This window comes from Panthera uncia (assembly GCF_023721935.1).
Source record: "Panthera uncia isolate 11264 chromosome C1 unlocalized genomic scaffold, Puncia_PCG_1.0 HiC_scaffold_4, whole genome shotgun sequence".
Taxonomy (NCBI): domain Eukaryota; kingdom Metazoa; phylum Chordata; class Mammalia; order Carnivora; family Felidae; genus Panthera; species Panthera uncia.
Window position 1 is genome coordinate 23,243,139 of NW_026057585.1, and position 23,922 is coordinate 23,267,060.

The 23,922-nt window shown below is 35.1% G+C and overlaps 1 protein-coding gene across 3 annotated transcripts in view; it reads left to right on the plus strand.

Annotated features, from left to right (window-relative positions):
• The window catches only part of DPYD (dihydropyrimidine dehydrogenase), an 848,382-nt gene that overhangs the window by 461,687 nt on the left and 362,773 nt on the right, over positions 1–23,922 (plus strand). The window contains exon 14 of one of the 3 annotated variants that reach the window (XM_049618417.1): positions 10,205–17,164. The exons of the other annotated variants lie outside the window; for them this stretch is intronic. Coding sequence (XP_049474374.1) covers positions 10,205–10,252 — 48 coding nt within the window. The 3' untranslated portion in view covers positions 10,253–17,164. Of the gene's footprint in view, positions 1–10,204; positions 17,165–23,922 lie in introns of those variants that run through there. 3 annotated transcript variants of the gene reach the window in all.

Below are 23,922 nucleotides of genomic sequence, written 5' to 3' on the forward strand. Positions count from 1 at the left end.
AAGGAGTTATAATTATTTAAACAAATTCAATGGAAACTTCTTGTCTGGGAGACTTTTAACATGCTAAAACCATAAGTGATTTCTGTCTACTCATAGTTTGATTTTCACCTGATTAGGTTCTTTGTTATTTAGATTTATTGTATTGAAATTGTTAAAATTGACTCATCCTCAAATTATAAAGAATGGGTTGATTAAAAGGTTACAGTTCACATGCAATCGTCCTATGGGAGATTTCAACCAAATGCTCACTTTATAACTATCTAACAAGCTTTCCTATGAAGCAACCCTGATCTTTTCAACAACAAAGGAAAATGTGTATTCCTATATGCCCATTTGTGTGTACACTTTGAATACTGAAGCTAAGTCTGGCAAATTAGAATTTAACAAAAAATATTCCACATCTTTCTCCAAGGTTCTAATCATTGTTTTCCACCATGCCACATATGCCAGACTTAGTCTGTTCAATAGAAAATATAGATTAAGATGTTTCCAAACATAGGTTAATGTAAGTACTTCTAATATTAACTATAAATCCTTTAATTGTAGCCAAAATAATATTTTTAACCAGGTACATTATTAAAGATATTTAAATTGCTCCCAATCTTTTTTACCTTTTATTTCACAATTGGGCTAGTTGACTATAAAGCAGACCAATCAATTTTCCAATATAATTACATCTTCCCCTCTTCCATTTCAGGCTGTGATTTCACACTTGTTAATTAGTTAATCATTTTGGTAGGGTGGACAAGGTGAGACTCAAATAGACTTTTTAATAATATAAATTGACATGCACAATTTTGATTTGGTTTAGCAGTTAGAAGAACCTAACTAGTACTGGAAAATACTTCTTTCAGCTTTGGAGTTTTTGTTTTGTTTTGTTTTTAAAGTAACTGGTGTCAAGGTTAATGGAAAATTCTCATAAACATGGCTAATGGAAATTTTCATAAAGTAAAGTTCTGCTGTTTGAGAAACTAATTTTACTCTTATCCTGTCTCACATAATTCTTTTGCAGAATTTAAATTTAACTGGTCAAAAATATCCATATTCTGGCTATGTTTGGATGATACAGCCTTGGTTGAAATTAACATGACTTGAATTCCATAATATACTCCTTGGCTTTGTATTTTCTTTATTGATTTTTAACAAGATTCTAGTCATTACTATGTAGGCATACATTGTTTAACAATATCCATTGTTAAAATACTTTAAATATAAAACCCAGTGATTACCTCACTGCCAAGTTTTTTTTTATTGGAGATGTACCTACATTGGCCATTTTGTTGTAAGACATACTCAGTTTTAAATTACGGTTCCCTCTATGCTCCTTTTTCTTACATGACTTGCAATTGGTTTCATATCCAATCACCACTGTTCCTGAAATGAGGTGTCATTAGATGCTTACAGAAGGAAGTGACTGCTTTCCTAGAGAAATGTTCAGCCAACTTCCTTTTCATATGCCAGTTACCTTACTCCACTTCTTCATCTACTACTTTTACTTCAGCTAAGTCTGCTGCTCTTTTTATCCTGTTCTGCTTACTCATTTGCAAGTTTTTCCATAGTATCCCACATGTTTGAAACAACTTATCATTCCTCTTCTGCCAATTCACCCTCAAAGTTAAAATTTATCTAAAAGTATCATCAAGGAAAGCGTTGCTTTTAGGTATATGGTCTAGACTAGATGTATCCTGAGAGCTGTTGCTAATGTCCTTTGTATGCCCTCTTTTTGATCTCATTCACCCAACAAACATTTATTAGACACAATCATTATATATGACACAATCATATATATATGTGTGTGTGTGTGTGTGTGTGTGTGTGTGTGTGAATGGTCTTTGCTCTATAAAACTTAAATTCTAGTTCAGAGTATATGTTAAAAGACCCAGTAGGACTGACTGAATGTTGACATAAGGCAACAAAGATTCTTGGACTAAATATGTTACGTAATAAACAGTATTTTCCTCCATTTTTAAAAAGAAAAATGACTTCACATTGGAGCTTCATCTTTATTCTAGGCAGAAGGATAGCACATGGACATTCATGGTCATAAGAGTGCCAAGCATATTTAAGATTCAGCAGCTAAATCTTAAGTAAGATTCAGCATATGTATCATGAGGTGGTGTAAGTAGCTGGAAAGACTATGGGAAAGGCCTTTTAGGCCAGGAATTTAAATGTGATTATATAGACCTCAGGGAACCTGTGGAGGTTTTAAGCAGAGGAATTAGATAATTCAATTTGGAATTTGCTATTAATCATAATGTATCTCCCATTCACCATTTTCATTTATTTTTTTAATTTTTTTTAAAGTTTACTTATTTATTTTGAGAGAGAGCGTGTGTGCATGAGAGGGGAGGGGCAGACAGTGAGGGGGAGAGAAAGAATCTAAAGCAGGCTCCACACTCCATCTGTGTGTAGAGCCTGATGTGGGGCTCGAACTCACAAAACCATGAGATCATGACGTGAGCTGAAACCAAAAGTGAGTTCCTTAACCTACTGCGACACCCAGGCACCCCTCGCATTCACCACTTTTAGTAATATCTTCAACTCTTTCTCACAGAGTCTCTCTTTTCTGATTAAACCAATCTAATCACTAGACTTATTGTGTTTATGTCATCTATACCTTAATTTTACCCTTTTTCTTCCTTAAGATGATTTGTTCTTCATGGTGTACTTAAGATCAGTGCATTTCACTGCATGTAAATTTTACAGAATGAAAGCAAACAAATATTGAATTCTAGTTAATAATATGAGTAGTGACACATTTAAGATTGAAGAATATGTATGTTTGCAATTTACTCTGAAATGCATCAAAAAAATAAAGAGGTGAATTGATGGGTATATTGAGATGGGCATGTGATAATCAGCAAATCACTGATTATAGAATTTAAATGTACATAAGCGTTCACTGTAAAATTCTTTCAACTTTTCTGTAGTTTGAACATTTTCATAATAAAATTTTAAAGAAAAAAGAAAGATGATTTCTTCTTCTATTCAAATATTAAAAAGCCATTCAAGTCCTCTGTGGCTGTTGACCAATGGTTATCTTCTCCTGAGTCTCTGAGCTTTTATAAAGTTTTTCTCAATTGAAATAAGATAGAATGGATTTTTTATGTGTTTGTTTCTGTTTTTTCTTTCCTGAGTGTAAGCCCTGGGAAGGCAGGTCCTGTAACCTTCAGACTTTGCATATGAAGGAACTTAAAAGTACATGTTGACTATTTCCCTAGCCTAATCAGTAGGACAGATGTATTTTGGAGTATGGCACATTGTTTAGTAATATTGTGATTATTAAATTTATAAATATCACCATTTCATGATGAACAATTTCACTTTTTTGGATAAATGTAATTTTGTACAGCTATAATCGTCTTCTTTAGAGGACATATTTTAGGCTTTTTTCTTGAGTGCTGTCATGCGTTCTTCAAAACTTGCTTCCATCATTGGGAAACTTTATGCTATGGTTCTTTTGAATCTTTGGTTATAACTTACTCCCTACACAACTCGTAGGAGCCCTTGAGTTATGTAACATTTCTTTGCTGAGACTTCTTTGCCTATTCAGGGGTCCCTACTGAGTAGACCTTAGAGTGACCTCACACTACCTTATTCTATATGGGACCCTTAAATGGCCCACAGGAAAATCTTATATTTCCTTTTCCCTGACAAATACTAGGAATGCAGGCTGGTCAAGGTACAGTTGCATCTCTTTTAGCTCATTTTTCAGCAGCAGACAACCCAGATGTTACTATTTAGAAATATCAAACAGAGCTGGCACACTACACACTGTGCCTTCCCCTCCGAAAGGAAAAAGAAATTGCAGGGAACACATATTGAATATTCTCAGGGTTTCTTTCAGCCCCTCTCTTGGGTCTTGGGGATAGCAGTGAGACTCTGAACGCACAATTAGTATGATCCAAAGAAATAATTTTATAACCTCCAACATCCCTACCTTTTGTATTCTTACTAAGGGAGAAGGGTATAAAAGTTCTCTAAGCAGATTCTTGTCATGTACTTGAATAATTCTGCAAGGGGAAATTTTATTTTTGTAGTTTATTTCAATTCCTCTTAAGATCTTAGCCAAAATCCACATTTTGAAACTCTGTTATATTGCTAAAGTCTATGTCAAACTTTAACTATTGACATTAATTACATGAAAGCACATTATAAAAGTTTCTTAAATTTTATAAAATGTCTCTCATACTGAGATTTTTTTCTAGATTTTGTGGGTATCATTTTTTTAAAGTTTACTTATTTGAGTGAGAGAGAGAGGGCAAGTTGGGAGCGGCAGAGAGAGAGGGAGATAGAGAGAATCCCAAGTCGACCACAAATCCATGCAGAGCCTGATGTGAGGCTCAAACCCACAAGCCATGAGATCATTACCTGAGCCAAAGTTGGACACTTAACCAACTGAGCCTCTCAGGCGCCCATATGGATATCATGTAATTGATCATTTAAGTGTCATTTAACATGACATCACAATTGTTTTAGTCCAGGTCTTCCACTAACAAGTTGCCAAGATGGGATTAAACATGCAAGAATTTTATTAGGTGAAATACCTGTGAAAGAAAATAGGGAGGAAGGTGGAGCATATGGTTGGGAGAGCCATAAGACCACAGTGTAAGCCTGCCTCCAGGTGAAGGAGAGAGGAAGGAAGGTTGAGTGTAAGCATCCTGCCTAGAGTGTCTTGCATCTAAGTAAATTTCAGCAAAGCCTTTACAAAGTCCTCAGTTCTCAGGAAAGAGCATGAGTTAGTCTCTGTGTTCTGTTCAATCATTGGCTGAGTTGTAGGAATGCAGTACAATGCAGGGATGGATTTCACAGCACAAGAGCTGGGGTCATTGTTCAGTTTGGTTCACTGTAGCTGGAATTCTGAGGTTGCTACAAGGATACTTGGATTTTCTGCAATAGCCAGCATAAGGTAAGCAGCCACTTAGCATATAAACAGTTTTTCAGTGAGTGAATAAACAAACATTACATTGTATTTTGAAATCTTCTCTTGATCAATATGAAGAGAAATGTTATGGCACCAAAGGTAAAAACAAATTATATAAAGAAAAATATGTATTGAAAGAAAAAAATGAGATTGCATGCAGAAGTCTAGAGGATTTATTTTAACTTAAGTTTTCAATCATGGTTTTCACAGCAAACCATAATAGTTATTATTCAAGTATTACAACTGTTTCCCTTTATTTGGAAGAAAGTGTTGAGGGCTATCTCTTTCCTAGGTAATGTGACTGTCAATAATAAATTACTTAACTTCTGTAAACCTCAGCATGCTCACTAATAACATAATACCTGCTTTCCTTTTCTTATAGTATTCTAGGGATACTCAGTTTGAATTTTTGAAAAATAGAAGATGTAAAGATGGGGCACCTGGGTGGTTCAGTCGGTTGAGCATCCCACTCTTGATTTTGGCTCAGGTTATGATCACAGGACCATGAGATCGAGCCCTATGTCAGGCTCCACACTGAGCATGGAGCCTGCTTAAGTTTCTCTCTCTCTCTCTCTCTCTCTCTCTCTCTCTCTCTCTCTCTCTCTCTCCCTACCCCCACCCCTCTCCCCTGCTCACATTCTCCCTTTCTAAAAAAAAAAGGTGTAAAAATGATTGTAACATGTAAAACACCGTATCAGTAAAAGTTATTGTTATTCTTACCACAATTTGCATACCAAACTAAAACATTAGTTGTTATGTAATCATTTATTAAAGCATAAAATCACTGTAATTTTGCTCTTCTCATTTAAGGACTCATCTTCACCAGTACCACCCACATCCAAGTCCCCATGATTTCTCACTGAATACTCTACTAGCCCTGTACAAGAGCCTCCCTGTTTCCACTCTCATCTGTCCTACATTCCAGCCTCCATAACATAGCCTAAATGGTGTCTTACAAAAGAAATCATATGATGTCCCTCCCTTGCTTAAAATATTCCAATGACTTCCCATAGTCCTTGAATAAGATCCAAAATCCTTATACAATCACTTTATCATCTGGCTACTGCCTGTCTCTCAGACCTCATCTCATTTGATTTCACCTTGTGCCAATTAAGCGAGAGCCATAATGGCCTTTTCTGGGTTGCTCCAATAAGCCAACCTCATTCTCACCTATGGCCCTTCACTGACTGTTCTCCTTGCCTAGAATTTTTGGACCCTTATATTCAAAAAGAAAACAGAGAAAGTTGTTGGTAAAGGAAACTTGTAAATAGTATAGGAATAATTCTGTTGTAGTAAGTACTTTATACTTATTTTAGTTTATCAGCTATCAGGCAATGTAGATGACAACTAACCAATTAAACTATGAAGGGATGGTCACATATCCTTCCTTTCTGTTCCTTTCCATTAACAGGAGATTTTATGACTTTTAAGTCACTCAGTAAAATTCATCTTCTTTAATATTTCTGAAAAGAAAAAAAGATAAAGAATTGTTCTTCCTTATAGCTGTTGGGATCTCATTAGTTGCCAGTCATAAAATCTTCAGAAAATGGGAAGTATTTTTATAGGGGTCAGAAATTTCAATGCAAAGAGCAAGTGGATGTTATGCAACATACACATGGGCTCAGAGAAAACTATGTTTAAAAATGCTTTTTCATGTAAAATTGATAAGTGTTATTGTAAATGTTAAAACACCAAGTTGTGACTCTCTGTTTCTGAACCTGTTCATAGTGCACTGAAAGAAAACTAGAAAGTGCTGCCCAACTCTAGAATATGTTCCATCAGTTTTTGTGGGATTTGTGTCTATAACTGCAATTAACATTAATGGTATTTAATTGAGTAGGGCTGATACACACATATCAAAAAATTCACTCAAATTATTATAGGCATAGCTGGTCATGGAGCATAATTCACAGTACATACAACTGAAATCGTTTTGCATTAAAACATGAAATAAAACATATTTAGAAGTTGGCTATCAAGCCGTATTTAGAGCAGATACTTAAGATATCTTTAATATTAGAATTCCAGTATTAAATAAAAGGCATGTTTATAAAGAGTTCAATAATTGGACAGGCTACATATTGATTTTTTCCTTTGTTATATAATATTACCCACTTCTCCATCTAGAGCCATGTCGTACCGGGTTGAAGAGTGCTAGAAACATGGTCGCTGTTGTGTATTGGAATGTGGAGAGACGGAAAGGCTGTCACAGCAGTCAATAAGATCTGAGAGGTGTTGACTAATTGCCTGCTAATTACACAGTAAATTGTCTAATTAAGCTGATGGTTAATTAGGGTACGCTTGCACAGCAGTCTTGTGGAATTTGTGTCTGATGTCTGGGAAGCAGCTTGTGTAATTGGCAAACTGGTAAGGACTGGCAGAGAACATGACTGGAAAGCTCACTGCCAGTGGATGACAGAATAAGGATTTAGTGGAAACAAAAGGGTTGTCATTTTTATACTGAAGGTTTTGTTTCAGTTCTGCAGCTATTCTGCAGTGAGCAATTGACAAATACATCTGAAGCCTAAATTACATGAGCAAAGGAGGGCTTAAAATGTGCTTCAACATGTAAAATAGGCTGCTTGCTTGCCATGTATCAGCTCTGATACACTATATCACATTATATTCATATACACATTGCATTTTTACAGTTCCTCTTTTTAACATATGTTATTTGCTGTTCATGTACAAAAAAAATTATGAAAATCCCATCTATCTAAGGAAAAAATTGCCTCTTTAGTGAAAATATGTGATGACAAATAAGACTGATTAAAAGACATCTGAAATAAGAACTTGAGTTCATTATTTAATTTTTAATTTATGCATTACCATGAACCATAAAATATTAGATGTAATACAGATATGTTTGGATAATACTTTAAAGAAACAAGACATTTTAGTTGTAATGAGAGAATTGCAGTTTTATCATTGATATCATTTTATCATGCAACTAGCTTTTGCTTATAATTTAGTAAAATGTAATAATAGCATATTTCAATACCTAATTAAATGTTTTTCATTGCTGAATGAATTTGATGAATTACCTGAAAAATCTGAGTGCCTTTAAAAATAAAAGCACCAGGGGTTTGTTTTGCTGCTATTGTACTTTATAGCTAAGGAAGTTTAACTTTTTTTCAAAAAGTTATGTGTGATTGAAATACATGAGAATTCTCTCTGTAAATAAATTAATCAATTGAAGAATATAGGCCCTAATAAATGAAATTAGGTACACGTATACATCACCTCTTTGCAAGAGACCCAATACAAATAATCACTTCTATTAGCATTTAATGTCCAGATTCCAATAGTTTTGAGGATTTTAAATGGAATATAAGTTGCAGTTGAGACAAAAGGTCACAGGTGCACAATAAATCTTGGATTTTTATGTATGGTTAAGAAAGCCAGAGAAAATTCTAAACATTCCAAAGCTAGATTTCTAAAACATAAGAAGGCCTTAATGCAATTATGATGTCAACATTTTCTTCTGCCTCTTTAGCAAATAAAATCTATATCTGCCTCTGATTGGATGGATATGTGTATATTTTTTTCTCACTGTTTTCCATTTGAGATTCTGTATCTACTATATGTTTCTAAATAGAAAAAGAGAAATACACATTATGTGCTCTCTAAAATGTCTTTGAATTAGCATTAACCTTGGAGATATATGCATGGTAAATGAAAATATTTACTATTTTAGCACAAAAGGTGTTTTCAACCTGTTTAAAGCAATTCTCTAAAATATTAAATCACAAACATAAAAAAGATATAATATATAAAATATTCTTTATTTCAAGAGTAAAGAAAAATCATATTCATTCTGTGCAGAGTCTTAGGTTATGAAGTCTTTATAAAGAAATTATGCAAGAGAGAAGAAAAGTGAATTTACCAAAGGGAATACAAGGCTAAACATTGAAATTGCTTATTTAAAGATATATCTCCTGAGGGAGAAAAATCAGATGGAGGTCATTGCTGCAACTTCATTCTATATTTTGATCTACTCAGTTTTTCATTTTATTCTTCAGAGAGATGATCTACAAAATCTATTTATTGTAAGTGATAAAAGTTTGCATAAAAAGAAATCAAGTAGATTTATCTATCATTGTAATTAAACTTTTAAGGAAGAAATTTTACAAAACACAACCTTCAGGAAAAATTCCTCCTCTATGTTTACATATAAATTTCAGTGTTTTTTTTTATATTAAGTCAAAATCTAAATGGTTTCCATCAATAGGCAGCTATCAAAAGAATTAAGTTCCGTATGTCATAAGATCATGTAATCATCTGTTGAGAACTTATTGTAATACTTTAAGTTGGCATATATATATTTATTTATATTTGTATGCACACATATACCTAACATGTGTGCTTTTGTGTATGTGTGTTATGTAACCACAATTTCTTTTTTAATGCCTTAGAAAGTTTCATCCCTACAATTTAAAAAATTCAGAGTAAGAAATAACAATATTTAGCAACATTAGCCATCAATCTCATTCTAAACTTCTTTCTTTTATAATTTACGTATCATAAACTTTACTGTTTTAAAAATAAATAACCTTCACTGCTTTCTAATTGATTTTAGAGTATTTCTGTCACTCCAGAAAAGAAACCCATACCTGGTAGCAGTCACTCCTCACTCCCCACACTGCCTAGCCCCTGGAGATGGCTAATGTGTATTCTGTCTCCACGGATTTGCCTATTCTGGACATTTTGTATAAATGAAAGCATACAATATGTGACCTTCTGTGTCTGGTTGCTTTCACTTAGCATAATATTTTTAGAGAGCTTCCATGTTGTATCACATATCAAAACTTCATTTGTTTTTGTGGATAAACTACATTTTTTTATATATTTGGGGTTGTTTTTCCTACTTATTGCCCGTTATAAGTAGTATTTGAGTGGATATATGTATCCAAGTCTCTTTCAGGTATGCCTGGGAGCAGAATGACTGGGTCATGTGGTAACTACAGGTTTGACTTTTCGATGACCTGCCAAACTGTCCTCCAAAGTGGCTGCACCAGTTCACTCTTCACTGGCAAAGTATGAGAGCTCTAATTTCTTCACATACTTACCAGCAATGCTTTTTATTATTGCCATCAGAAAGAGTGTGAAGTTGTTTCTCATTGTAACATTGACTCCTAGCATAAGTGGTAACTGGAATAGTAAAAGTAGGAAGGCCTAATAATTGCCTTAATATTCTTAATAGCATATCACCATGACAGCTAGCCGGTAGAACCAACAGTGAAAGCAGCTACCATTTTTCATTCTTCTCTCTTGTTCCAGAAAGTGTGGTTATCGGGAGAGGCTGACCCACTTCCATTGGAGGCATGACATAAGAGCAAGTCTGAAAATTGGCTTTGGAGTGTGGAGGTATAGGCAACCTCTGGAGAATAGCCAGTTTATTTGGGTTCCTGGACTGTGAGAGAAAATGTTATAAGGTGGCATATATTCAAAGAGTAGTCTCTTACTGCTTGGCAATTTATGTACTTCAAGGATATAAATAAATGTTCTAAGCTAAATTTTGAGCATGACATACTGAATTAATGCCTGGGAGAAACATGTAATATACTCTAGATAGCAAGGATAAGGACTGTTAATTACTCTAGGAGTCTGAATCAGGTGTTCTTCCCTGTTCTCTGCTCTCCTACTTGGTGTTTTTATCATTCTGGATCCAAATGCACAGATTGTGTGACTTAAAAAGATTTACCTTAGCTCTTGCTCTAGCCTAAGAGCTCCCATATGTAGATGAGGAGAGTTAGTCTGAATTAAAGTTCATATAGATGGTGATTGGACACTTTCATACCATGTACTTGGCACTCTTAATATTATATTGTTACAGTATTTTATAGTCACTGTAGTTCTCTGTTCATTTTTATGGTTCCTGTAGTATAGAACAATGAAGGACTCTGTCCTTACTCTCAGAGGACCTTGAAATCTTGTGGTAACATGCACCGGGAGCCAACTCACATACTTTGTAAAACATGTAGGAGAGGAAGAAACAAGAGCTGTAAAAATCCATAGGCGGCACCAGACCAAGCTGGAGATAAGGGCTGTCACTGGAAAATAGATGAGTCTAAGAGGAGTCCTGAACAGTGCCTGTCAGAAGAGGAGGGACACAGTGTGACTGAGTAGCATGTGCAAAGTCAAGCAGAGAGAGAAGCCCAGTATAAGTGGGAGTTTAGTTTCACTAGAAAGATGATGTAATGAGAATAGGGAAAGTTAGACTAGAACCAGATAATAAAGAGCTTTGTTTGTAGTTTGAGAAGAGTTTAGACTTTATCTTCAAGGATGACAAATGGATGTTATGCCAAGAATGACAAGACAGGATTGGATATGGATTTTAGAAAGGTTTCTCTGATAGTAGTGTATAAAGTGTTTAGAAAATAGCTATGCAAGAGTGGGAGAAGATGCATATATTCATCCCACAAGTATTTCACAACAAATGACTCTATGTCTACACACTGTTCTTGGTCCCTGAGGATAGAGTGGTGAGGAACTTGGCAAAGCCCTAACTTCATGGCGTGTACAGATGCAATATACTAGGGAAGAAATGGTTGAGGCTAGAGTAAAGTGGACCTGTTTAAAACATTTAAAGGAGATTAAAGTAGCAGCTTTGTGTCTGGGGAGGGAAAAGGCAAGAATGGCTCCAGGATCTCTGACTTGGCAGCTGTTTGTGGTTGGTCCATTCACAAAGGAGGTGAATATAGGAGGAGAAAAACATGGCTTTTGTGTCCTGTGCCACTCGCTGAAGCAGAACTTTTCAATATCGAAAGAAAACTGTCAATGGGTACTTTTATTCTCCCACTATAATTACTTCAAATATTTGGAAGGAAAAGGTCACTCTAATAGAGGAACTGCAGTTATTAAAATTGAACTGAAAATGTTAATAATTTCTCAGATGAGATAGAAGTACTAATGTAGAGTTCTAAAGTTTGAACTCAATTTAATTATTCTAAAATTAGATCTAAAACTAACATCTAAAGGGGAAAAGTTAACAGAACAGGATGTTAAATCAATATGATTAATTAACTTGATATAAATAACTTGAGTATTGCTCTGTTTATCTGTAAATCATTTATCATGATACCAGCTGTAAAAGAAAATCTTAATAATAATGATAATGATGTGTGTCATCCTCCCACTCAGCAGAGGTGTTCTGACAAATTGTTAACAAACTGTCTTACAGTACTTCACAGATTCAAATGCTAATGTAATAACAACATAATCAATAATAATAAAATCAACAATGGAACAAATAATTTTGATGCAGCTTCTTAGAAAGGCAAATTTATTAAAACTTTGAATTCACATGTGAACTCTCTCTCTTTCGATCTCTCCTCCCTTCCTCCCCTTCTCCCTGCCTCCTTCTGTCCCTTCCCTCTCCCTCTTCCTCTCCCTTTCTCTTTCTTTCTCCCTCCCCTTCTTTCTCAAAGGGCATATTGATCATTTCCATAGAATCCATTAGCAAATCCAGAACCATACTTAAATATGTATGTTCTGTCCCCACACTGACTTTCATTCTTCAAGGCCTCATTTGTCCTCACTTAGAACATCACTTGGACCTCTTAAAAGGTCTGATTTCCCTGGTGTCTCCTGACAGATATCAATGTACTTATTTGCAACCAAACTTACCTCCCTAAAGTATATGTGGACATGTCTCTCTGCTTTCTACCCATAGGAGAAAATTCACACTCCTTAGTGGGTCATACAAGGCCCTCTTGTTGCAACCCAGTATTTTCTTAGCCTTATTTCATCTATGCCTTTTCACAAAAAGGTTTAAGAAACAGAAGGCTAAGATTTTCAAAATATAAGTGCCCCCTTTGTAGCCTTATATAATGTCTCAGACCCCACATGTTCTTTTTATTATCTGGTCTACAGACCATGCTTGTACACATGGAGTTGGAGACCGCTCACTGTTCAAGAAAAACCGACTTGAGGGTGCCCTGCATGTTCCCTGAAGATGCTCGATTCTGCCTTCCAATAGCACTTGTTTATGCAGTGTGCTCCTATCTGAAGAGCCCGCCCAATATCTGGCCTACAGGACACTTAATTTGCCCTCAGGAGCCAGTTTAGGCGTGACTCTCCTTGGAGACTTTCTCTTCCCTTAAAACTGTGTCCCCATCAACCTTTGGAAGAACTTCCTGCTGTCATAGGAAGAAGACAAAAATTGCAACTCTGCCACTAACATGTTGTGTAGCCTTCTTAAAGAGGATGGGCAAGCCTACTCTCAGCTCCTTTCTGTTCTATATTCTGTTCTACATGTTTAGAATATCTTTGTTTTTCTTTAGAGTTATTTGAGCAGTGTCCATCTTCCTCTGAGAAACTAGCATTGGGTATTTATGGTACATATATTACATATCAGGCATTCTGAAACCCGCATAATGTACATTTTCTCTTTCACTACTAGCAACTTGCTATGTTAGATGTCATAATCCCCACTGCATGGATAAACTGAGGCTTAACAAATTCTGAATCCCCTTGCTTTTTATGTCCCTGTAGTCATCAGTCATAGTTCAGTGCCACAAACACAGCAGCCATTCAGCAAAGGCTGAATTCCTCTCTTCTATTTCATATTAGGATTTTTCATTCTTCCAGATGGAAATGTGATGTGATTTATCATATGACAGAAACCGATCAGTAGTGTTCTTTTGCCACCATTTGGCTGCAGGTTGAATTTAAGTTGCTACAGGTTTTTTAGGAACGAAAATGAGAATCTTGTTAAAAGATTTACTGTGGGCCTCTTAAAACCACCTTATTTTATGGGTCAAGATTTCTCCCTCCTAAGTCCACAGCTCTTGGGATCGTGTTTGACTGTTCATTAATAATCATTGTTTTGTTGGCTTTATTTCCCTGGCCTGTGTTCCAGTAAGAATGTCTCATATTCCATGAATGACACTTACATGTTTTTGAACAAAAGTGATTTTACTTCAGTATTCACCCACTGTATTAGTAAGATTGTTATGTCAGGTAGACCAGATCCAAATCCAGGACCCCCATAGAGAAGGAGATCACCCTGAACTCACACCCTGATTTCTTAAAAATTTTAAACACTATAAATAATTTGAGAGGCAATGAAAAAGTTTCTTCTGAATTGAACTCCTCTGGGCCCTGGATTTCCATGGTTTCCTTTACTACTCGTATTTTAGTACAGTGGTATGAATATGAAAATCGTTGGTACCAGGGGATTATCTTCTCCCCAGTGTTCTGTGCAATATTTTAAATGTGTCCCGACATTATAGATTATGCTGAAATAATACAGCCTACTTGGTATTACATTCTGTATTCATATTTACTATAAAATGTCTCACTACAGCACATTCCTTAACTTCCTATAGAGAAGGATGTAATGTACAACAGAGAAGTGCATTTTTTAGAAACACTGAAATGAAAGTTGTTGATTTTAAAAGACATTTTGTCACAGATGAGTGAGGGAGAAAGAGATCAAACCAGCAGGTCTAGCCAATCCAAGGTTTCATTCATGCATCTCTTCTGCTTAGTGCTTTCCCCTTTGGTATCATTAGCATTTTCATTTCGAAAAATGACAGTCTGCCGTGGAAGCAGTAAAAATGTTCAACCTGTGGTTTAAATTATTGATTTTTTAGAATATTGAAGCAGTATTTCAAATGGATTTTGTTAGAGATACTTCTGGGTGGAGGGTTTCAAAGGTAATTTGATATCCAAAAGCCTGTATATTTCAAAGACTTTCCATTCTTTGAATTTCTTTAGAGTCTGGTTGATTGGATAAAAATGTTTATTGTCTTCAGGATTATAAGTAGCAGATCATTGCTGCTTGAACTTGAAACATATATCCGCAGACTATGTTCTTCATGATTTATGGTATATGTTCAGTCTGTGATCAAGTGGCAAAATAAATCTTCATTTGGAAACAAAAGCTGATCTTAAAATGAAGGAAAACATGCTATGATTTACATGCATAGAAGGTCAATAGTCCAATTGATAGCTAATTTATTGTAATAAAGCATGCAAGGAAGGTGTGGTTCTATAAGAATGGATTTTAATGAAGCTCCTCAAATTATATTATGCTAATAAGGGAGTAGAGTGTGGCTGCAGCGATTTTCCTTAAAATCTTTTTAAGTCTCTCACCACAGTCAACACTCACATATGAACAGAAAATGTTTTGACAAGGAGCAGGATTACTGACTGCTGTGTGTATGCTGTGCAGGTAGTTTGCTATTCGCAGCATGTTTCTACTTATGGAAAAAAGCTACTTAAAAAAATTACATTATATCAAAATGACTTGATCTGCAATCATTCTACAAGTCGAAGCCTTGTTGAAGTCAATGAGGGCTTGGAGTGCAAATTTAGGACTGTATCGAGCTTAATACGTGGAGAATTGCATGATATCTTGTGATGTCAAGTATCACACAGCAATGGGATGTCACAAATTTGAAATAAAGCCTGATATTCTCTCTTTGACAGGTGTCAATGAATTAAAAACACGGTATCTTTTTGAGGCATTGGGACATAAAGGGGAAATATGCTACTAAATATATGAGATGTATCCATAATGATATGTCCATAAACATGTATGATTAAACCAGTTTGAAAATGCCTTCCCAGTGGAAGTACTACCTTGAAAGTTGGTTGGAGAATATGCTAATGTTGCTACTTTCTGGGGATGGGGGTGTGGGGGTGGGCAGAAATGCTTAATCTGCGGGTGTAAAAGCCTGAGATCAAATCCTTTTGTAGAACTTCCTTCTTCTAAAAACTGTATACAGAGGAAAATATGACTGAAATAATTTATATGTTATTATGACATAGATCATCTGATTTAATCTTCAAGACAGCACTTAGAAATAAAGATTTTATATCTTTTCATATTGTTTCATTATATCAGAATTAAGGAAACAGACTCCCAGAAAACTAAGTAGATTACTCAGGGTCACATGACTATTAAATAGGGAAGCCAGTGTTCTTGCTTGGGTTTATATAACTCCAAAAGCAATGCTTTTCTACTGCATAATACCTGTCTGTCTTTATTCTTTAAAAATGGCATCAAAAGCCGTTAAAAAAGAAAATCAAGACACAGAAGAGCAGTGAGCCCTATAGTGACACAGTATATGTGGTATTTAGGTCTTGTTTGTTTGTTTGTTTCAGGGGTAAAGCCACTTGTGTCTGCTCCCTTTTCCCATTCATTTGGTGTTTACCTAATTGAAAACAATTCCTGTGTGTTTAAGTCTCAGATACTGTAGGTGAATTAACTCACTAAATCTCCACAACAATCCTATTAATATTAGTCTCATGCAGTAGATGAGGACATGAGACACTGAAAGGTTGCTCTAGAGAAACTATTAATAAGTAAGCGGTAAAGCAGATGAAATATCTACCGTAAGGAATTGTTGTGCATAGTCAATGAGGTAGTGAAGGGCACTTACAATTATCAATACTTTATAGGAAGGAAACTGAGTCACAGAAGGGTTAGTGACTTGCCCAACCAATATCACACAGTGGTCAATTTGGCATGATGGATGAAGTACTAGATATACTTCTTGGTATCTAGTAAGTTACTAAGGTACATGTTAAGAGCAAGAATCAAATACTTCTTGAATGATGAACTACTCAATACAGCCCAGTTGTGCAACTTGGTAGGGAATTTTGTGCAAGTTATTCAAATCTAAGTTGTAGTCTCTATTTGTAAAGTTGTTGTAATAAAATGTCAATTAACTGTAATTTAGTGAGTTTGCCCATGTGCAGGTACTCTCATAACGTGTGATACAAGTAAAATCTAAGCAAGTGTTTAGGGCATAGTAAGTGCTCAACAAAGGCTAACATTATTAATGTATTCTGTCATCATCATTATAGTAAGAGAGAGTTAACTAGCACATGAGGCTCAGGTCAAGACTTGTGATATATCTGGAGTAAATTTTACTCTATGTGGTTGTCAAGGGGACAGAGTGTTCCTGGATAGTCTCACTATTGCCGAATCAGCATTTCTCTACCTTTGTTGTGCTGAATTCATCAAGGTTTTAGAACTTGACTTCTGCCATGATTTCAGGAAAAGAACATGAACCCACATCTCAAGCCCAGTATACTTCATATAGCATATGCCAAAAACTAATTAGTTCCTTGAAAATACATTTCTTCCTCACAATTACTTCTAAAAATAGGGTTCCTGATTTCAGTGAATATAAGTAGTTTAACAAAGCTATAGATTGTCTCTTCAGCTAAGTTTTAGGTGCTTAAACAGTAGTATCATTCAGTCACAGCCACAGTTTTCAGACTTACACCAATCTTTTGGCTAGCTTACGAAGTAAAGATTAAATTTATAAAGGACACAAATAATATCTTGATGTATATAATCACCTAACATGCAGACACAGATTGTGATAGTGGATACAGATATTTTATAGAACTTGTTGTAAACATCTGAAAAAGATAATGGAACTTAGTATTTATGCATATTAAAATTTTTACATATAGAAAATTTGAAAATATGAGAACATATCCATCCCCAAGCTTCAATAATTATGTCATAGTCAACCTTCTTTCATTGTGACCTTACACACTCCTCCCACTTCAGATTATTTTGATGTAAAAACCAGTTCTTGTATGATTTAATTGGTACATATTTCAACATACCTAAGAAGAGACTCTTTTAAAATGAAAACAATACTAGAATAATACCTAGAAATAATTAAAAATAATTCCTTAATATCATAAAATATCTAGTCAGCTTTTATATTTGCTTTTAATTTTTTTATAGTTTGTTTATTTGAATTAGTGTGTTCAAATAAGATCCCTATATATCAATTGACTGACCCTTAAATCTCTTAAAAATTTTTCATCTCTTTTAAGTTTTTTCTCACATTTAAAAATTTTTTTTTTCACATTTTAAAATTTTTAATTGAAGTATAGTTGATATATAATATTAGTTTCAGTTTCAATAATTATGTACATTACAAAATGCTCACTACATTAAGGGTCGTTACTGTATGCACCACACAAGGTTATTACAGTATTTTTGACTGTGTTCTCTATGTTGTTCTTTTCATCCCTGTGACATATTTATTTTATAGCTGGAAGTTTTAACCCTTATTCCTCTTCACCTATTTTGCCTATTTCCCCCTCCCTACTCTTTTAGCATCAACCAGTTTGGTCTCTGTATTTATGATCTATTTCTCTTTTTTGATTTGTTGTTATTGTTTGTTTGTTTTGTGTTTTAGATTCACATACAAATGAAATCACATGGTATTTGTCTTTCTCTGTCTGACTTATTTTACTTAGCATAATACACAAATGGCAAGATTTCATTCTTTTATGGCTAATATTACTTTGTGTACATATACTGCATATTCCTTATCCATCCATCTATCGATGAACATTTAGGTTGCTTCCATATCTTGACTAGTGTAAATAATGCTGCAATAAACATAGGGGTGTATGTATCTTTTGGAGTTAGTGTTTTTGTTTTCCTTGGGTAAATACCCAAAAATTAAGATTACTGGATTATATGGCACTTGTAGTTTTTAGCTTTTTGAGGAACTTCCATCATGCTTTCCAGAGTGGCTGCACCAATTTATGTTCCCACAAACAGTGCATAAGGCTTTCCTTTTCTCTGTATCCTTAGTAACACTTGTCATTTCTTGTATTCCTGCTTCTAGCCATTCTGAATGGTGTGAGGTATCTCCATTGTTGTTTTTATTTGTATTTCCCTGATGATGAGTGATGTTGAGCATCTTTTTCATGTGTCTGTTGACCGTCTGTATGACTTCTTTGGAAAAATGTCTATTCAAGTCCTCTGCTCATTTTCAATTGGATTATTTCTGGAGTATTTTTGGTATTCAGTATAAAATCTTTGTATATTTTGGATATTAACTCCTTATCAGATATTTGCAAGTATCTTTTCCCATTCAGCAGTTGCTTTTTTGTTTTGTTGATGGTTTCCTTTGCTGTGCAAAATCTATTGATATTTGGTATAGTCCCAATATTTTATTTTTGCTTTTATTTTCCTTGCCTTTGGAGTCAAATGTAGAAAATTGTTGCTACTGTCAACATTAGAGAAATTACTGCCTGTATTTTAGGATTTTTACATTTTCAGGTGTCACGTGTAAGTCTTTAGCCCATTTGGTTTCTTGTGTTTTGCAAAAGTTTTGATGTAGTTTCTATTATTTTTTTTTTACTTTGTTTCCCTTACCTGGGGAGACATATCCACAAATTATTGCTGAAGTTGATGCCCAAGAGATTGCTGCCTGCATTTTCTTTTTCTTTTTCTTTTTCTTTCTTTCTTTCTTTCTTTCTTTCTTTCTTTCTTTCTTTTTAGAGAGAAAACAAGTGGGGGAGAGGGGCAGAGGAAGACAGAGAGAGAGAGAGAGAGAGAGAGAAAGAGAGAGAGAGAATCTTAAGCAGGCTCCATGCTCAGCACAGAGCCAGATGTGGGGCTTGATTCCATATCCCTGGGATTATGACATAAGCCAAATCAAGAGTCGGATGCTCCACCAACTGAGCCACCCAAGGTGCCCCCTACATTTTTTTAAAAGAGTTTTATGATTTTAGTTCTTACACTTACATCTTTAATCGATTTTGAGTTTATTTTTGTTTGTGGTGTAAGATATTGGTCCAGTTTCATTCTTTTGCATGTAGCTGTCCAGTTTTCCCAACACTATTTATTGAGGAGACTATCTTTTCCCCATAGTATATTTTTGCCTGTTATGTCATAAATTAATTGACCGTATAAGTATGGGTTTACTTCTGGGCTCTCAATTCTGTTCCGTTGATCTGTGTGTCTGGTTTTGTGCCAATACCATACTGTTTTGATTCCTATATATTTGTAGTATAATTTGAAATCAGGGATTGTGATATCTCCAGCTTTTTTATTCTTTCTGAAGATTGCTTTTATTAGTCAAGGTCTTTTGTTTATCCAACCAAATATTAGTTCTGTGAAATATACTGTTGGTGTTTCAACTGAGATTTCACTAACTATGTACATTGTTTTGGGTATATAGACATTTTACCAATACTGATTCTTCCAGTCCACAAGCAAGTTATTTATTTCCATTTGTGTCATCTTTGATTTCTTTTATCAATGTTGTATAGTTTTCAGCATATATTTCTTTTACTTGTTTGGTTAAACTTATTTCTAGGTATTTTATTCTTTTTGATGCAATTGTAAATGGGGTTGTTTTCTTCATTCCTTATTCTGATATTTCATTATTAGTGCCCAGAAACACAACAGATACCTGTATAGTGGTTTTGATCTCATAGCTTTACTGAATTTATTTATTAGTTCTTACAGTGTTTTGGTGGAGTCTTTAGGAGTATCTGCATATAGTATCATATCATCTCAAAAGAGTGATAATTTTACTTCCTTACCAATTCAGATGCATTTTCTTTTTCTTTTTCTTGTGTGATTTCTATGGCTAGGATTTCTACTACTATGTTGAATAGTAGTGGTGACTGTGGATGTCCTTTTCTTGTTCATAATCTTAGGGGAATTATTTGTGGGTTTGTCATAGATAGTTTTTATTATGTTGATGTATGTTCCCTCTATACACACTTTGTTGATAATTTTTACCATGAACGCATATTGCATTTTGTCACATGTATTTTCTACATCTATTGAGATGATCATATGATTTTTATCCTTCATTTTGGTAATGTAGGGTCTCTCTCTCTCTCTCTCTCAAAATAAATAAATTTTTTTAAAAAAGTAAATGTTTGATAGAATTCACCTGTGAAACCATCTGGTCCTGGACTTTTATTTGTTGGAGTTTTTTGATGACTGCTTCAATTTCATTGCTAGTAATTGGTCTGCTCAAAGTTTTTATTTCTTCCTGATTCACTGTTGGAAGGTTACATGTTTTTAGGAATTTATCCATTTCTTCTCAGTTATCCCTACTTATTGGCATATATTTTTTAATAGCAGTCTCATAGTTTTTTTTGTATTTCTGTTCTACAAATTGTAACTTCTCCTCTTCCATTTCTGATTGTATTTATTTGAGCTCCCCTCCCTTTTTTTTTCTTGATGTCTGACTAATGGTATATAAAGTTTGTTTATCTTTTCAAAGAACCAACTCTTAGTATCATTGATCTTTTTTATTATTTATTTTATTTTATTTTATTATTTGTTAAAAATGTTTATTTATTTTAATTTGAGAGAGAGAGAGCATAAGCAGGGGCAGGGAAGAGAGAGAGGGAGACACATAATCTAAAGCAGGCTCCAGACTGAACTGTCAGTGCAGAGCCTTATTCAGGACTTGAACCCATGGAGATCATGAACTGAGCTGAAGTCAGATGCTCAACTGACTGAGCCACTCAGGTGCCCCAAATGGTTTTGGCTCAAGTCATGATCTCACAGTTCATAAAGTTTGAGCCCTGCATTGAGTTCTGTGTGGACAGCGTGGAGTCTGCTTGAGATATTCTCTCTCTGTCTCTCTCTCTCTCTCTCTCTGCCCCTCCCTTGCTTGCTCTCTCTCTTTCTCTCAAAATAAATAAATAAACTTAAAAAATAAAATAAAACAAAAATCTAAGGAGTATTGCTTTTAATATTGAGTTCTGTACTAACCAAAATATTAAATATATGAAGGGAAGACAACTACACTTACTTCCCATAAGCACTTTCTTAGAAAACTACTGGAGAATATGTTACACCAAACAAGAAAATAGGGGTGCCTGGATGGCCTAGTCAAAGCGACTGACTCTTGGTTTTGGCTTAGGTCATGATCTCAGGGTTCATGAATTTGAGCCCCATGTCAGGCTCTGCAGCTGGTGGCTCAGAGCCTGCTTGGGATCCTCTCTTTCTCCTTCTTTCTCTGCCCCTTCCCCGCTCATGCCGTGTCTGTCTCTCTTAAATAAATAAACTTAAAAACAAAAGAAAAATACTTAAAAAAAACACAAGGAAATAATGAAGGGAGCCAACATTGGACTGAGTTGGAAGGAATTTCTGGTAGGACCACTGGTCAAAATTGCAGGGTGAGAGGTGTGCAGTATACTTTGAGAGCATTCTGGGATCAGGCAGTTAAGAGCCTGTTGGAAGAATTTTTTAGGAAAGTGATGAAACTGCTCAGTTATCTGAGAGGTTTATCTTTGTGGGAAATCAGATTATGAACCCTTTTATGGAATTACCATGGTGTGTGGAGTGACTCAGCCTGTGATTCAGGAAAAGCCAAATAAATGAAGAACATTTAACCTGTGTGGGAGTGGGAGGGGAGAATGGTACAGGAAAAGAAAGGGGATTATAGACCACAGTTACTGCAGTGACCGGTATTTACATACCTACAAAGATAAAAAATATTGATTGCAGATTTAACTGAAAATGTCTTCAGATATGTTGGGAGATTGGTGGACAATACATTTGTGGGAGAGGTAATACAAAAAGACTAAAATCTTAACTTCCAAAATAGGAATTAAGAGATGAAGGCAGAGGTAGACAGGGTGGCTTTCTTTTTTTTTTTAATTTCATTTTTTTTTCAATATATGAAGTTTATTGTCAAATTGGTTTCCATACAACACCCAGTGCTCATCCCAAAAGGTGCCCTCCTCAATACCCATCACCCACCCTCCCCTCCCTCCCACCCCCCATCAACTCTCAGTTTGTTCTCAGTTTTTAACAGTCTCTTATGCTTTGGCTCTCTCCCATTCTAACCTCCTTTTTTTTTTTCCTTCCCCTCCCCTGTGGGTTTCTGTTAAGTTTCTCAGGATCCACATAAGAGTGAAACCATATGGTATCTGTCTTTCTCTGTATGGCTTATTTCACTTAGCATCACACTCTCCAGTTCCATCCATGTTGCTACAAAGGGCCATATTTCATTCTTTCTCATTGCCACGTAGTACTCCATTGTGTATATAAACCACAATGTCTTTATCCATTCATCAGTTGATGGACATTTAGGCTCTTTCCATAATTTGGCTATTGTAGAGTGCTGCTATAAACATTGGTGTGCAAGTGCCCCTATGCATCAGTACTCCTGTATCCCTTGGGTAAATTCCTAGCAGTGCTATTGCTGGGTCATAGGGTAGGTCTATTTTTAATTTTTTGAGGAACCTCCACACTGTTTTCCAGAGTGGCTGCAAGAGGGTGGCTTTCTCTGTGATACCAATCAAGGCAGAAATGTGGACTTTTCCTTCAGTTGCTACTCATATTATGAGAATGGAACTTACTATCTTTTATTCCCAATATTAATAATAAAATTCTTCCTTGTTATCACTAGTGCAACTGGACTGCATATATCCTTTATTTACCCAGTCCAGTATTTTTAGCCATGTGTGCCTAAATCTGGTTCAACCCTTACTTGAAAAAAAAAAACCCACTGGAATTGAATACTTTCTATTAGAGTACTCACACGGAAACAGTATCTTTGCCTCAAGTTCTTCACCCTAAATAATCTAATGATGTCAGTCAATACTTATAGAATTGTAGCAATCTTAAACTGTAATGGTGAAAGAAAAATATAGGTGTCTGTGATGTGTGCATTGATTTTAGCAGTTCATCCTTAGTGGAAAATGTAATTGAATATGTGTTCAGGTGGATAACACCACTTTAAAGGGGGAATAAGACAGTTTAATGCAATGGGAAGTACTGGATACATCCACATATTCAATAACTGTATAGTTCACCGATTGACAGTAAATCTTTATATCTGTAGTATATATTCCCTTGGACCCCTCTCTCAACAATGGTACTGCGCTTCTTCAGTTGTTGCCAAGTTGACATGTAATATACCTTTTATAACTTTTAATGTGATAGACCTTTTATTCATCCTGCTCACATAGGCAAAGCAAATGCTTCTGCTTTAGTAAATGCAATATGAAAAAAAAAAAAAACTTTGAATGCAGTGATGATTTATAATCTACCCTCAGTGTTCTATATCCTTCTCGTGTGTGTGTGTGTGTGTGTGTGTGTGTGTCTAAACATATCTCTGTGTATGAATGAAAATATATACAGAGAAGGATAAAGTAGAACTCATATAATTTTCTAAGAGTAACTGGTAATTTAAAATATTTATTTGTTAGATGAAAATATATGTCAATGCAGGTATCAATTA